Source organism: Salmo salar, chromosome 24, assembly GCF_965601325.2.
Source record: "Salmo salar chromosome 24, fSalSal1, whole genome shotgun sequence".
NCBI lineage: Eukaryota > Metazoa > Chordata > Actinopteri > Salmoniformes > Salmonidae > Salmo > Salmo salar.
In genome coordinates this window covers 26,887,892-26,904,527 of record NC_138314.1, presented here as the reverse complement: position 1 = coordinate 26,904,527, position 16,636 = coordinate 26,887,892, and the positions used below count along the sequence as shown (strand labels likewise).

Below are 16,636 nucleotides of genomic sequence, written 5' to 3'. Positions count from 1 at the left end.
GGCAGGTGACCAAGAACCTGATGTTCACTCTGACAGTGCTCCAGATTTCCTCTGTGGAGATGGGAGAACCTTCCAGATGGACAACCATCTCAGGATTCTCTTGTCTGATGAAACCAAGATTGAGCTCTTTGGCCTGAATGCTAAGCATCACTTCTGGAGGGAACCTGGCACCATCCCTACGGGGAAGCTTGGTGGTGGCAGCATCATGCTGTGAGGATGTTTTTCAGTGGCAGGGACTGGGAGACTCGTCAGGGAAAGATGAACGGAGCAAAATACAGAAATATCCTTGATGAAAACCTGCTCCAGAGTGCTCAGGACCTCAGACTGGGGCGAAGGTTCACCTTCCAACAGGACAACGACCCTAAGCATACAGCCAAGACAGCACTGGAGTAGCTTCGGGACAAGTCTCTGAATGTCCTTGAGTGGCCCAGCTAGAGACCGGGCTTGAACCCGATCGAACATCTCTGGAGAGGCCTGAAAATAGCTGTGCAGTTACGCTCCCCATCCAACCTAACAGAGCTTGAGAGGATCTTCAGAGAAGAATGGGAGAATCTGAATACTTATGTAAATCTGATATTTCCGTTTTTATTTTTAATAAATTAGCAATTAAATATTTTTTTTTGCTTTGTCATTATGGGGTATTGTGTGTAGATTGATGAATGAGGGGGAAAAAAAACAATTGAATCCATTTTAGAACAAGGCTGTAACATAACAACATTTTGAAAAAGTAAAGGGATCTGAATACTTTCCGAATGCATTGTATGTGGTTGTTGTGTGTTATGTTGTCCATAGTTTCTGTCTTTGTATATTCTACATCATTTGTACACTAGAGGACACTATATGTTAGGTCATTGGTCACATGTATATTGGCACACAGGTGACCAGGAAGTAGGGATGCACAGGTATGGCGAGCATATGCTGTTTTTATCTTTGCTGATGAATGGGCAAAAGACCCAACAAAAGAGTGACATTTGGAAAGTGGTTTGTTTTGCAAGATATTTTGCAAATCCCATTGTATCCCACCTGTGCTAGAGTGGCTATCAAGAAGGTTGGCCAACTACAGTTTGGGTCCTGTTAGTAACGATCCCTTTTATGTAGTCTGGCTAACTAGTAGCCGACATGGAAGTTCCATAAAACTATTTGGATATCACCAAAGACGTTTTGTCTTTACAACATGCTGAAATTGAAGAGCAAAGACGTTTTGTGTTTGCAACATGCTGAAATTGAAGAGCAAAGACGTTTTGTGTTTACAACATGCTGAAATTGAAGAGCAAAGACGTTTTGTGTTTACAACATGCTGAAATTGGAGAGCAAAGATGATGTTATTAATAACAAATAGATGATGCCCGGTGGCAGAGACTATTATACTTTTAAGCAGAACAAACTCACCTTGTTGTCTGCATGGTGTGGGTTCTGAGTGTGCTGTGCACCACCCTGTCCTGCCTTTGTCTACAGGAAGTGGACGTGTAGCCTATGCCACAACCAGCTTCCTGTCCTGGCTGTGGCAGTGAGGCAAGACTCGCATGCATGCAGCCATCGCATTGGCCACACGATTTAGCCCTATGAGGGGACATATTTGCCTTACAGTTTCCCTGACAACTACTGTTCTACATTATGCAGGCAGTGTGGGACAGCCACTGCATCTGAAAACAGTTTTCAGTGTCTCAACCCTCATTCTATTGAACATAGAGGACACATACTCTTTTCACTGCCCACTTATCTGTCTACCTATAGACAATGTTAAATTGCACCCAATCTACGAATTAGGGTTTGATTTGGTTTAGATTACAAATTGGTCTCTTCTCACTTCTCATTGGTCTCTTCTCAGTACGCTAGTACTACATGTAGATGCTTTTGAAACTTACATTTCAAAACAGCTACTGTGAAACACTCACTCTTGTAAATTATGAAACAGGGTGTTTTAAATCAAAATGTACAAAGTCTATACGTGCTTTTTTCATAGGAGAAACAACTTATTTGTCTAATCTTGTAAAAAAAACAACTTTAGTCTTTAGCCATTTGAGCTAAAAGCTGTGTGACCTAAATGCAGTATCATGTCTGTGATTCATTTGAGTTCTGCTCTCTGTTTGAAGTCCTAGTGAGCTACTAGAGAGGGTAGCTGGGGCATTTACAGGAGCAGTACTTCATGCAGAAAGATGTGTGGACTGAGTGTGGACACATTCCACCTCTAATGTATCACTTTCAGCCAAACAAACACTTCTAATTTTGCCTTGACAGCAGCCGACATAGCGACATGGATTTGCCCCAGAGCTATTTTCTCTTGTTTTACCTGGATGTGTTGTTTTTTCAGCACCTCCAGTGTTAACATTGACTACACTGCAGCACAGTCAGAGAGGAGAGGGAAATGAGCATACCTGCTGCATTTCACATTACTTTTTTTCTCTGCCTTCTGCATACTTCTGTAGGCTGTGGTCCGTGTGAAAAGGTGTGCGAACAACATTACAATGCTACTGAGGAAGGAAAATCAGCCACTAATGTTTGAATGTGCTGCTGAATGCTGAGGGGTTCTACCTACAGCAGGATGAAATAGAAGACAGCGGCTAGGGCAGCTGCTGAGAACACAGACATTCCCTTGTGAGAAACACTCTGTGCAGCTGAAAAGAGAGTGAGAGGGGGAGGGAGAGAGGGTGGGAGAGCGAGAGAGAGAGAGGCTAGAAGAAACAGATGAGGGAGCGGAGGGGTTCCTTCCAGTCTGCAGTGGTGGTGTTTCTGTCAGCAGCAGCCCGAAGTTCCCGTTTGTTTGTGTGTGTATGTCATTGATGCAGAGTGAGAGTTAAAGCGAAAGGGAGAGTAGCGATCTGTTGCTGCAGGAGCCTCAACCCTCTGTGTTCTGTCTCTGGGAGTGAAATTAGCAGCATGGAGACCAAGTCCCTCTCCAGCTTTCACAAAGCCCTGGCTCAGCCAGTCAAGATGTGTATGTTTGATTTCCCTGTCAACATACTGGATGATCTGGTAAGAAAGAGCTCATCTGTTGTAATTTGAGGCAGTCGCAGTCTCTTTGGCTGTGTGTGTGTTTATGGGTGAGAGAGAGGGTTGTGATTGAGAGAGGGTTGTGATTGTATGCTACAGTATGCTACCACCGGAGTGGGGTTCAGCTGTTCAGTGTGTCTGGAACACATTCACAGTTTAGTTAGGCAACCATTCCCCTGGGATGTCATTCACTTCTGCTTTTTTTCTCATACATGTTTGATCATGCCCACTGTTGAATGTGGATGTGTTTTTATTGTTTATTACATAGTTATAAATATGGTAATACTTGCTGATGGTTTTGTGTTGTTGTTATTCACTGAGTTTGGAAATAGACTATGTGATCTGCTCTCTAGTTCCTTCTGACTGTGACAGGTGCATCTCTGTGTGTTTCATTGTGTCAGCTGTTCTGCTCCAGCTGTACTCTTCTGTCTCACACTCTCTTACACTTAATGATAGAGGAAGTTGTTTTTGTTGTACTAGGTCCCTGTGGTAGCTGCTGGTCTAGAGTGTATTTACAATGACCTGTAGAAAAAAAACAATTGGAAAACAGAATCGTTGCACTGGGGGCGTTTTAAAGAAAAACGTTGTGTTCCCTCTGGCACTCTTAAAAATGTTTGGTGGAGTATTTCTAAATTAAAAAATGGGCACGAAAAGGAGTAATTTCTTGTTGAATGACAACAAAGACTTTCCTGAAGGATCCCTACTGTTGACCAATCACTGACGAAGGGGCGTAGACTTCAGCTAACAACTTCGGCTTGCCTCAAGAAATTTTTTTGTGTGCCTGAACAACCGGAAAAAAAACTTACCGAAGTCCAAAACAAACAAACATCACAAAAGTCGTCATAATATATGCACAAACTCTTCCGAACTGTTTCGGCTGTGAAGCATGCCGACACCCCAAACCATGTCAGAAAGACCATGTTTTCCCCTGTTATTAGATAGGCTGTCTCCTCAAGGTATTGTTCAACTGCCTAAGAGTGATTGCTTTTCAAATGGTTCTCAGTTGGCTGCAGAGCAGTTGGTATTGTAAAAGGATTTTTAAATACAAAGACCTATGAGCTAGGAGTGCCTCAGAATGGGCTAGCAGCTGCTTGAAATAATGGCAAGCAATAAATCCAGCCGTTCATAAGAGCAGCCTCTTTCTGTCAGGAGGGCTGTGGTTCGCTGGAGTTATTTCACTGTGTTTGAATGGAAGGTTTCTTTAGGAGCCACCTCTCTGTCTGTCAGGGGGAAGTTCCTCTAAGAGCTATAGCTCTGTGACTTAGTGGACTTTTTTGTTCAGCTTCTAGTTCGCATAACGCCCCATAAAACTAGGCTCTGTAACCTTTATCAGAGATTCACCACAAAAACACCTGTAACTTATAGTTCGAACTATACGTACTCCAGCATAAAGAAGCTGTACTTGTGTTGGCAGTGGCACTACTTTTGGTTTAACTGCTTATGCTGACCATTTTTGCTTTCGGTTTAGCTGAAATCTAACATGTCTACATTTGTCAATCCATTAGTTGATTTTCTGATGCCAATATAGAATTGTCATAATCATATTTTGTTAGGCCTAATAGCTTTTGTATAGATCTTGCCTCACAAATGAGTGAGTCACAACGTTAGTTGAATGGGAATACCCCTGGGAATTTCAGGGTAACATGATGCCAGTGATTTCATTTTCCTTTTCTGTTCAGAGAAATAAAGTGCAAAGTTTGTTAAGGTTTGTGCAGCTGAACATAGGGACAGTGTATTCACTCTTACAAGCTATTAACAGGCTTTTTGGAATCCCTATTATTTTTGAGTAGAAGTTAATGTTTTATTGTTCTGTGCGTGTTGACACAGCTGTTTAAGTAAACACCCACTGGGGTGGGCCTGAAGTGGTCACCCAATCTGTGACTGGGGTGGGGAGCGAGGGGAGGGTGAACTCTGAGCCCTGCTCGTCCCGTTCCGGTTTCATCTCCAGTGTTATCTCCTGGTTCTGAGGGAAGCAGTGATGTGGGCTCAGTGGACCTGTGGACTGCTGAGGAGTGGAGGCTGCTGTAGGACTCAGTCTATGTGCCAGGCTGCCTTCATTACTGTGAGACACAGAGAGGTAGACAGACAGGTAGGCATCAACTCTGATACACTTAATATTACGCCGGGAAATGTGAGTTTCTTTGATATCTGATATTTTTTTACTTAGCTTCTTTTACCATGTTATACATGCTTTTATTGAGCCTGAGCATGTGCGTGTGTGCATATGTGTGTGTTCCTCACATTTGACAGTGGCATATTATCCAATAGCTTGGCTTTGTTGACTCTATTCTACAGTGTCTAAAGAAAGTATTCACACCTTGACTTTTTCCACATTTTGTTGTGTTACAGCCTGCATTTAAAATTGATTAAATTGAGATTTTGTGTCACTGGACTACACACAATACCCCATAATGTCAAAGTGGAATTATGTTTTTAGGGATCTCACCATGAGGCCAATGGTGACTTTAAAACAGTTACAGAGTTTAATGGCTGTGATTGGAGAAAATTGAGGATGGGTCAACAACATAGTTACTCCACAATACTAACCTAACTGACAGAGTGAAAAGAAGGAAGACTGTACAGAATAAAAAATACAAAATATTCCAAAACATGCATCCTGTTTACAATAAGGCACTAAAGTAAAACTGCAAAAATATATATGTATGTCCTGAATACAAAGCGTTATGTTTGGGGCAAATCCAACACAACACATCACTGAGTACCACTCTTCATATTTTCAAGCATGGTGGTGGCTGCATCATGTTATGGGTATGCTTGTCATCGACTAGGAAACATTTTTAGGCTAAAAAGAAACGGAATAGAGCTAAGCACAGGCAAAATCCTAGAGAAAAACCTGGTTTAGTCTGCTTTCCAACAGACACTGGGAGACAAGTTCACGTTTCAGCAGGACAATAACCTAAAACACAAGGTGAAATACACTGGAGTTGCTTACCAAGACGACATTGAATGTTCCTGAGTGGCCTAGTTACAGTTTTGATTTAAATCAGCTTGAAAATGGATGCCTAGCAATGATCAACAACCAACTTGACGGCGCTTGAATAATTTTTTTAAGAATAATGTACAAATATTATACAATCCAGGTGTGAAAAGCTCTTAGAGACTTAACTAGAAAGACTGACAGCTGTAATCACTGGCAAAGGTGATTCTAACGTGTTTTGATTGATTCAGGGGTGTGAATACAAATGAGATATTTCATTTTGATTTTCAATAAATCTGTGAAAAATTCTAAAAACATATTTTTACTTTGTTGTTATGTGGTTTTGTGTGTAGGTGGGTGAGAAAAAACATATATTTAATCTATTTTGAATTCAGGTTGTAACACAACAAAATGTGGAATAAGTCAAGAGGTATGAATACTTTCTGAAGGCACTGTAAGTCCGATATGCTCATACTTCTGTATTTTGTAGTTATAGGTTAGTAGTAACAGATAGTACAATTGCACAACCTGAGGTGAGCCCAGTGGCCAAAAACACAATGACAAGTGTCATAAAAAGGAAAAGGTTAAGGCCAGGGTCTCCTCTCAATTAACTCACGCAGAGAATTGTTGTGATCAACTAGCATTATTTTTCTTTCTTCTGAATAGCTTGCACATGATTCATGGTTAAAACAGTCTGTCTGGTGATATAAAGGCCTGTTGTTATATGGTGAGACCTGTCTCTCTGGGTCTGTTAGCTCACAGGGGCTTGTCATGAGACGAGCGGTCAAGGACTGAACTCATGTAACACTGACCTGCGACTGAAAACACCATGGCCTGTGTTGCCTGGCCCTGACCCACTATGGCACAGGTCTGAAGCTGTGGATCTTAGAATTATCGGCAACAGGGCAATTCCACAGTAACAGATTGATGCTGAGACAAAGATTTTTCACATTCAAATTTATACCAAGCAAAAACCAATGATTACAAAGTTAAATAAACCATCGAATTCTGTGCACAATGACAATGTTTTAGAATTTGCACTGAACATTTGACAAAAACACATTTACTTAAAGAACAGTGCAGATGCAAAGTTTGGTAACAGATTGAAGGTTTTTGCTGTTGGTGCCATCATTCTGTTACCATGGAGTTGCCCAACAGCAATTTGATGAGCAGCAGATTGCAGCGAAATCATTCAAGTTTCCTAGTCAACAGATACCACCATGTAGATTTGCTGATGACAATGCAAGCCTTTCAAGGTGGATTCATTTATGCTTGCTAATTCTTGTTGAATTATGGATAATGGGAACCTTTTTGCCATGGCAACCTCAGGAATTGTGGTCACTGGGTTGAGTGTGTTGGTTGGCTGAAAATGTCAGAAAACTCACATGATTTCAATTAAGGTAGAGTGTGCAAAGTTTGTGTGTTTTGTATGTGTGCGTGCGTGTGTGGATGAAGTCCCTCTCCTGAGAGAGTAGTAAATCATGTTGGGGTATTTGCCAGAGCCATAGTAGAACAACACTGTTATTTGTTGATTCCAGAAGGAAGCCTGACAAATGGAATAGGGTGGACTGTTGTTAAATCATCGCAGGGTAAAAGGTAGCAGAGTAATTACATTGCATTGATTGCCACCAACTGCTTGCACCTACAGGCTGACAACTTTCCATTTCCATCTCTCTCTCTCTCTCTCTCTCTCTCTCTCTCTCTCTCTCTCTCTCTCTATTTCTCTGTCTTTCTGTATCTCCTCATCCCATACAGCTGTTCAGGGAGAGATTTGTGAATTTGAAGCGTAGCAGCACTGGGAATCTGTATTTTGTGCTGCTGAATGCTGGGAAAGGGGAGAAAATGAGGGCTCAGGAATGTATTGGGGAAAACACACCCTGTTGTTGAAGCAGATGCGAATGAACCAATTCACATTCACACCTGTTTTTCTTTTTTTCTTTCTATGTTGTTGAATATTGTATTTTGCAATGTCTTGTGGTAAAGCTTGGTTCTCAAGAGGTTCCAAGTGTGTTCCAATTCTGACCAGTAGAGGGGAGTGTCACTCAAGAGAAATACCAGCAAAATGGTCTGTCCAGTCAATGTTGGAGATGACATGGGCACTCATCCACAGAATATAAGAGACATAAATAACACCAATGATACCATTCGTTTGAACTGCAAACGTGTCATCCTTGTGATATAAGCAGCTGTTTTCAAAAATGCGAAAAGTATTGAATGCTATAGTTGACGCCTCACCTCCAGGTAATAGGAAAAATAATAATTGAGCAGTAATAATACCCAAGAAAGGCTCATCCTGTCTTCAAAAATGGCCTTTTTGCCTTTATACAGATTACAACTTCTCATTTCCGACTAATTGAAAATTAAACGTATTTTAAAGTATCTCCATTTCTTAAACAAGCCATACAAAGCTGGTTACAATTTCAATTTAATCCTCCAGAAAATACATAACAAATATTATGCTTAAATTCGAATATATTGATTGTAAAAAAAAAAACATTCTTTATGGAAAGATGGTATTGTATTTATTAAAGATATTATTAATAGAAATGGTGGAGTTATGTCACAGACACTATTTTTATTCAGTGTTTATGGGAATGTCTGCTCAATCCAAAATTACAACCAACTGATTGCAGAATTACCACAAAAATGGAGGAGGGAAGTGGAAGAAGGTAGGGAACTTGTCTGCCATATATTAAAGATATAAATTGGCTGAAATGGATAGGCATAAATAGAAAAATATAACAGTTTCATTTGAGGACAAAGATGTTGACAGCTGTGCCATAAAGGTTGCAAAAGAAATGTAAAGAGATTTTCGATTCCGTGGCATATGGTATATGAACTGATACAAAAACTAATTTCGACACTTCCGAGTTTTTCCATTTCAATTATTATACAAAATTCTTGCCACCAACAGAATGCTATATATATATGGGCATACAACCATCTCAGCTCTGTAGATTTTGCTTGCAAGAGACAGAATCACTAAATCATTTATTCTGGTAATGCCCCTATGTAGCTTGTTTCTGGTCACAGGTTCAGGAATGGTTAAAAAACATTCACTTAAAATGAACCTTACAAACAGTGTTGGGGGATTTGGAAAACCACAGTCAATCGATCAATTATATAATAACACTCGTTGGAAAGGTTTTCATCTTTAGCTCACAATCTGTGGATACTATGCGATTAGAAAGGTTCAAAATGAATGTACAACATCACAATTCAAAAATATATGGCACATGGACATCAAACGAGGGCGGTCTACGGTGATAGGTGGGATGGGCTGAGAGTGGCTGAGGGGGTGAGATTAAAGAGCTCGTGTTCGGTAATGTTTATTGTTATTATTATTGTTATGTGTTTGCTGTATATGAACGTATATATATATATATATATATATATATATATATATATATATATATATATATATATATATATATATATATATATATTATAATACCCCAGCGTTTAAGTATGCTGTTCTACTCACTAATTCCCAGGGAATTGCCCTCACGGTGGTTCACTGACTATGGTCCATCCAATTGTAACACAGATGCGTTTTTTTATTCATTAGATTTATTCTAAGGTTTTAGTGGATTATAGCCTACGCTTTAGTTTTTTCTATCCTTTTTCTGTTTCTACTGGGGTGATGTCTAATACCTCTTGTCTGTATGGATATCTGCATTGGAAACGTTTTAACAGGACCAATATTTCAGTCTTGAACATACCTTATCTGGAAACGGTTTCCACAGCGACCTAATAGTAACAACATTGACAGAGGGACGAGTACCGTAAGAAAGGAGGAGGAGCTATGAGTAACATTCCGCAATGAGTCATGCATTTCTAAGTACAGTAGGTCGAGGCGCCTGCCTTTAGCACTCTACAGTAGCCAGCTTCGTCTCTGTACTTCACGTTTTACTGTGTGGTCCTCTGGTAAAATGAAATGTATTGTAGCCTATCAGCAGACGTAACTATGGATATACGACAAAGAAAGGTTGTCACATCTATTGACTGCCATAATCGTATCCGTTACTAATGGTCCACTTTATGGGGATGTGCTCTGATGCGCAAAGCATCAACTCGGGATACCTCGATGAGATGTTCGATGCTGGAACATGGAAGGTGCGCAATATTTGGGATGGCGTAAAGCTGGAGGTTGGCGAGGACGAAAGCCCGGTGGTCCTTAACAGTTTCACACATTTGGACCCTGACCTACCACTATTTGAGGTAAGTTGGTGAACTGTGCGTAAAGAATTCTCCATCAATACTGAGACAGTATTTTAGGCTTATGTCCTATAGCTAGTGTGTCACTAAACTGAACATTTGGTGTGATAGTTGCCTAGTGATTTGTGTCTTATTGAAATGTAAAGAATTTAGGCCTACTGAAGTTCATAGTGATGTGGCAGAGTTTTTATATGGTTGGTATCATGCTCTCTAGAAATGTGTCCGGAGTGTCCTGTAGCCTACTACCCATTGCATAAGGACACATTTCAATTATCTAGGAAGGTCCAAAGAGTGGAATATGTTGGTTTTAATTTACTATCTGCTGATGCTCAGTATTGGCCTTATAGGCATGTGGGGAAAGAGTAAAGAAGCACATATACTTCAGCACATATTATAAAGTGGGTCGGTTCCTTTAGCAGTTGTCATTCACTGAGACGTTGCAGCAAATAAGGCAATGTGGATGACTAATCAAATTGGTTGGCCTTACATAATGCCTCCTTCGATCACATGGAATCAGATGAGGGCAAGAGCGCAATTGATACAGTGACTTTGAATGTTGGAAAAGTAAGTAAGTGAGTTGATGTTGGCTTGGCTATTCGGTTAGTTGTTACATCAGATCAAGATTTGCCAGGCAAAACATCGGTAATTCTGGGAAAGTGCATTCTTATGCACACCCTGTATGTGTATGTGTGTGTGTTTTCAATAACACCACTGTCTGTCAATGTTTTAAATATGTTCACTAACCTTCTGAAGAATAAAATATGCCTTTATTTTCACCAAGCTTGCGAAACTAAAGGCTGGAACTCAGACGATGTTATTTGTATTTTTTATTCGATTTTTTTATTATTAAAGACAGTATGTTTCCTTCATTTATACATGTCACATGCTTAGAGAGGGCAATTCAGGCTCCACTCCTACATTTCTCTCTCGCTCTCTCCTCTAATCTAATCCTCTCTAGTAACACAATTACTTGATGCTTAATCCCCCTCTTTCATTGGGCTAGGAGCTGCCTCTACAATCACAGCCATTCTTCTCCTTCAGCTGAGGATGTATGGTGATGTACAGTATTGGGATTCAATGGTTCAGTTGTGTATAAAGAAACTCAGGACACTGCAATTAATGTGACACTTCTGCCAATGGTCATTGATCGCTTTAGGGCCCCTGTAACCCCACGACAGCTATCCTTGATCTGAAGCAGTAAGAGACTGTAGATATAGCATCATTTGGTCTATCTCAGTAGTGCTGTGTCACAGGCTTGTTGACATAAGATTGATAGTGTTATGGTCACTCTGTCTTCTGAAAGATTAAATGACTGGTAGTGGTACCACCAAGGGCAGTGAGGAGGATCCACTCTGTCATCACTCTATACGTGTGTCCTCAGGCCCTATTCCAATAGCCATGAAGCGTAGTCATCTAGCTAATATTGTCACGTATACTCCCTCTCCGGCCTCTAGGTCATCAGGCTGCTGATTATCCCGCACACCTGTCGCCATCGTCTCGCGCCCCTGCGCCTCATGACACTCACCTGGACTCCATCACCTCCTTGATTATCTTCCCTATATGTGTCACTCCCCTTGGCTCTTTCCTCAGGTGTTATTGACTCTGTTTTCATGTCGGTGCGTTGTTTGTGTTTTGTGTTCATTTTATTTATTTAACTACTCACTCCCTGAACTTGCTTCCCGACTCTCAGCGAACTCGTTACAAATACACTGTTATGATGATAAAGTACTGCACTCTATAGCTAATAGTTTATTTAGGGGTATGAGTTTATTAGGGCAATCCAAGAGATTAAACTGGTGGAACTGGCACAAATTCTCCTTGATAAAATACGAAGGACCAAAAGCCTGTTCAGATCAAAACGTTTTATTGTTAATCATGCAATAATGAAAATATTAGGAAATATTAGGAATTAAAGTGTATTTCCACTTATGCGGTTGTGAGCATATTGGACATATTATTTTGTCAAAGAAATATGTCAATAGCAAATCATACTCTCCCTCTAACTAGTGAATTACATACTTTGTTGTTGTTTTGTGTGTGTGTGTGTGGGGGGGGGGGGTGTGTGTTTGGAAATGGTCTAGAAACGTCTTGCTGATGTTAAGGAGACCTTTGTTTGTTGGATCTTATCCTGAAGACTGCAGGCGGAAGCTTCTTAACTGAGTCCTGTAACAAGAAACTGGAGGTGGATTTGTAGAAACAGACACAGAAGAGCTTTTGTTGTTGTAGATCATTAAAATGGAGAAAGAAAGAAGAGCGAGGGATAGAAAGAGGGAGAGAAAGAACTGCGAGGGCTAGAAAGAGAGAGAGTGAGTGAGAGCACTGAGCACTGAGGTTCAGGGAGGTTGAATGAGAGAAACAGACAGTGGGTGGAATGTTTCGGCCTGAAGCATGGAAAATAACTTTATTCCAAATTCTCTAGACTTAATAATACCAAATAAGTGGTAGTCTTGGACTTATTAGGTTTGTCTGACTACTCAAAATCTAAGTTTAGTGGATACAGCTCCTGATCTAAATTCACATATAAAAAATAAATCTTACAGTGTGGCACTCAAAAGAGAATGTGGAAGTCAAGAAGATAATGCACTCTTGCATTCCTAATTACTAAAAGCTCAATCAGTTTACACTTGCATTACTAAGTTTTGTGCAAATCATAAATTGATGCCTATGGGACATTTTCTGCAAAGTTTGCGTATATTTTTGGTTTAAAGTTACAATTCTGCTCCAGATAAAGGGATCCTAAGCGGTCCACGATCTCATTGGCATTCTACAGTCGTTGTGTGTGAGAGGAAGCTGCTGCCTGTGCTGGAGGGCCACTGTTGGACTTCACTATTGTTTGTGTTGTGTATTGTTTGTGCTGTGTACTCTATTTTGGAGCATCTCTTTCTGGTGGGGACTTTCTATGTGGCCTTCCCTGAACAGCTGGAGGAGATTGTGATTATTATCAAACCAGTTGTGAATTGGCCAACAGTTTCCAAATAGCCAACGCTATCAACACACTACTGAAATACAATTATGAAAAGTAGATGGTTATAGCGATACTATGTGCATTTGCATTAGCTGTTATTGTGCCATGTGACATTGTCTATTCAGGCACATATATAGAACTGATCATCTGTCCACTGATGACTGAAGGATGGATGTCTCTGTTGACACAAGCTCAGAGTCCAAAGATCAGTGCTTTGTTAATGTGGTCATTGTGGCTACAGCTTCTGTACATGCTATTCATAAGCCTTCTAACTGACTGAATCTAACACATGTTCCAGATAGATTCTTTTTATGGATGGGATGTACAATACATAGATGAGACCATTAATATGCCCACTCATTGTTGACATGCTTTGATAGAGGAAGTTCCCCATAGAAGTTTTTATTCTGATGCAGTCTTGCATAAAAAGTGATCTTGTGAAACGGAACCCATTCAAATGGTGTAGTTGTTGTGGTTACGGAGAGGTCCTCAGCCAGTCCATTACAGGCTAGTTTTTATTCCTTCGTTTTTGACGGACTTTCCAGTTGAATTTCGCTTTCTGATAAACTGCATGACTTGGTGGACTTTAGTTCTTCCTTGTGTGAGGCTCCTTTCCTTTCTTCCTTATAGGGATTTCCCACTATTGTCTAGTATCTCGCTTAATCATCACTCTCTCATGAAAGCGCAGGACCTGTTTGTCAATGTCTTGGTTTTTATTTTCATAATAAGGAAGTTTATTTATTAGAATGTATGGTGCCACTATTAGTGTGTGCTCAAGTACAACACTTGATAAAATCACCTTAAGATCCAACATTTAATAAAACATCTACTCAAGTAGCCCTATCAACACTTGATAAAATCACCTTAAGATCCAACACTTAATAAAACATCTACTCAAGTAGCCCTATCAACACTTGATAAAATCACCTTAAGATCCAACACTTAATAAAACATCTACTCAAGTAGGCCTATCAACAATTATCGGCAGACTCAACAGTTATCAGCAGACTCAACAGCCTTGGTTTCTCAAATGACTGCCTCGCCTGGTTCACCAACTACTTCTCAGATAGAGTTCAGTGTGTCAAATCGGAGGGCCTGTTGTCCGGACCTCTGGCAGTCTCTATGGGGGTGCCACAGGGTCAAATTCTTGGGCCGACTCTTTTCTCTCTAAATATCAATGATGTCGCTCTTGCTGCGGGTGATTCCTTGATCCACCTCTACGCAGACGACAACATTCTGTATACATCTGGCCCTTCTTTGGACACTGTGTTAACAATCCTCCAAACAAGCTTCAATGCCATACAACACTCCTTCCGTGGCCTCCAACTGCTCTTAAACGCTAGTAAAACTATATGCATGCTCTTCAACCGATCGCTGCCCGCACCCGCCTGCCCGACTAGCATCACTACTCTGGACTGTTCTAACTCAGAATATGTGGACAACTACAAATACCTAGGTGTCTGGCTAGACTGTAAACTCTCCTTCCAGACTCATATTAAGCATCTCCAATCCAAAATGAAATCTAGAATCGGCTTCCTATTTCGCAACAAAGCCTCCTTCACTCACGCTGCCAAACATACCCTCGTAAAACTGACTATCCTACCGATCCTCGACTTCGGCGATGTCATTTACAAAATAGTCTCCAACACTCTACTCAGCAAACTGGATGCAGTCTATCACAGTGCCATCCGGTTTGTCACCAAAGCCCCATATACCACCCACCACTGCGACCTGTATGCTCTCGTCGGCTGCCCCTCGCTACATATTCGTCACCAGACCCACTGGCTCCAGGTCATCTATAAGTCTTTGCTAAGTAAAGCTCCGCCTTATCTCAGCTCACTGGTCACCATAACAACACCCACCCGTAGCATGCGCTCCAGCAGGTATATCTCACTGGTCATCCCCAAAGCCAACACCTCCTTTGGCCGCCTTTCCTTCCAGTTCTCTGCTACCAATGACTGGAACGAATTGCAAAAATCGCTGACTTTGGAGACTTATATCTACTTCACTAACTTTAAGCATCAGCTATCTGAGCAGCTTAGCGATCGTTGCAGCTGTACATAGCCCATCTGTAAATAGCCCATCCAACTACCTACCTCATCCCCATATTGTTTTTATTTATTTTTTGCTATTTTGTACGCCAGTATTTCTACTTGTACATCATCATCTGCACATCTATCACTCCAGTGTTAATTTGCTGAATTGTAATTACTTCGCTACTATGGTCTATTTATTGCCTTACCTCCTTACTCCATTTGCACACACTGTATATAGAGTTTTCTATTGTTATTGACTGTACTTTTGTTTATCCCATACTCTGTGTTGTTGTTTTTTGTCGCACAGCTTTGCTTTATCTTGGCCGTGTCGCAGTTGTACATGATAACTTGTTCTCAACTGGCCTACTTGGTTAAATAAAGGTGAAATAAATAAAACACTTTTTTGTTGTTGTTGATAAAATCAACTTAAGATCCAACACTTAATAAAACATCTACTGAAGTAGAATTTCTACACTTGATAAAATCATCATATGAATGAGTCGAGTACTCACATAATATTAACCAGAATAATAAAAGTCTGTCAACAAGATGGTTGGTGACAAAGTTATTTTTTAGTTTACCTGAATCAAATGTTGTATATTGTATGTGTATGTGTGTTTGTCGGTGTCTATTTTTGCGTGAGAACTACAGACACGTGGAATTAAGACCATGAAAGGCATACTACTATTGTGTATGTGTTACCAGGGCTCCCCATGCAATCTCTGTCTGATGACTAAGCTATGATTCAGGCAGAGAGGGATATGACTGGTCAAGGCTTAATGGGGGAAGCCGTTCTCGCATGTATGTCTGTTTCCTGGCCCTACTTATGCCCTGTTCCTTTGGGTCTTTGGGAGTTCCCCCTGGTTTCCATGGTAACCTGGTCTCTGAAAGCCTCTGAGAGTTCCCTGACTTTCCACAGTTGTAAATAGGTCCTGTGTGGCATGGCCAGGCCACAGGCTGCCACAGGTCACCACAGTATACATTCACACACAGTCCAAATGTTATCTACAACCCTTTAATCTATATATAATCTTATATATAATTAGATTTTTTTTAATTCAAGAACTGGTGGATCTGAATAGGTCTGATTTGAGTTGTCTTAGGCCTTGTGCCATTAACATAGAGAGAGAAAGATTGGCCTTATGTCAAGAACAGGGCTGTGTTCCATTGGGTTTAGATTGATAGGCCAGCAGTATCTGTGTGCTCAGCTGATAAGGGCTACTCTCACTGTGAAGTCCAAGGCCTGTGTGCTCAGCGCCTGCTTTCAAACACAGCCATACAAACATGTTACAAATGATTTATAACCACGTACAGTAAACTCCTCTGTTCTAAAATAGAGTGTTAGTAATATAGCACTCAAACTGGATTTGAATCTCTGCTCAGCTCCATGGAAACCAAGCAAAACAGAGTGGCTGTGTGATTGAAGGTGAGAGTAGGCTATGACTAACAGCGAAAGTATTTTGGAGGTGCTGCTGTATATCTAGCTAC

General features: G+C 40.7%; 1 protein-coding gene across 5 annotated transcripts in view; it reads left to right on the top strand.

Annotated features, from left to right (window-relative positions):
• The window catches only part of LOC106585456 (ral guanine nucleotide dissociation stimulator), a 29,248-nt gene that overhangs the window by 2,974 nt on the left and 9,638 nt on the right, over positions 1 to 16,636 (top strand). Inside the window, exon 1 of one of the 5 annotated variants that reach the window (XM_014171679.3) lies at positions 2,695 to 2,973. The exons of 1 other annotated variant lie outside the window; for it this stretch is intronic. In XM_014171679.3, coding sequence (XP_014027154.1) covers positions 2,878 to 2,973 — 96 coding nt within the window. In that variant the 5' untranslated portion in view covers positions 2,695 to 2,877. Of the gene's footprint in view, positions 1 to 2,694; positions 2,974 to 4,895; positions 5,081 to 9,766; positions 10,151 to 16,636 lie in introns of those variants that run through there. 3 more of the 5 variants (XM_014171678.3, XM_014171677.3, XM_014171676.3) reach the window with 3 other exon arrangements.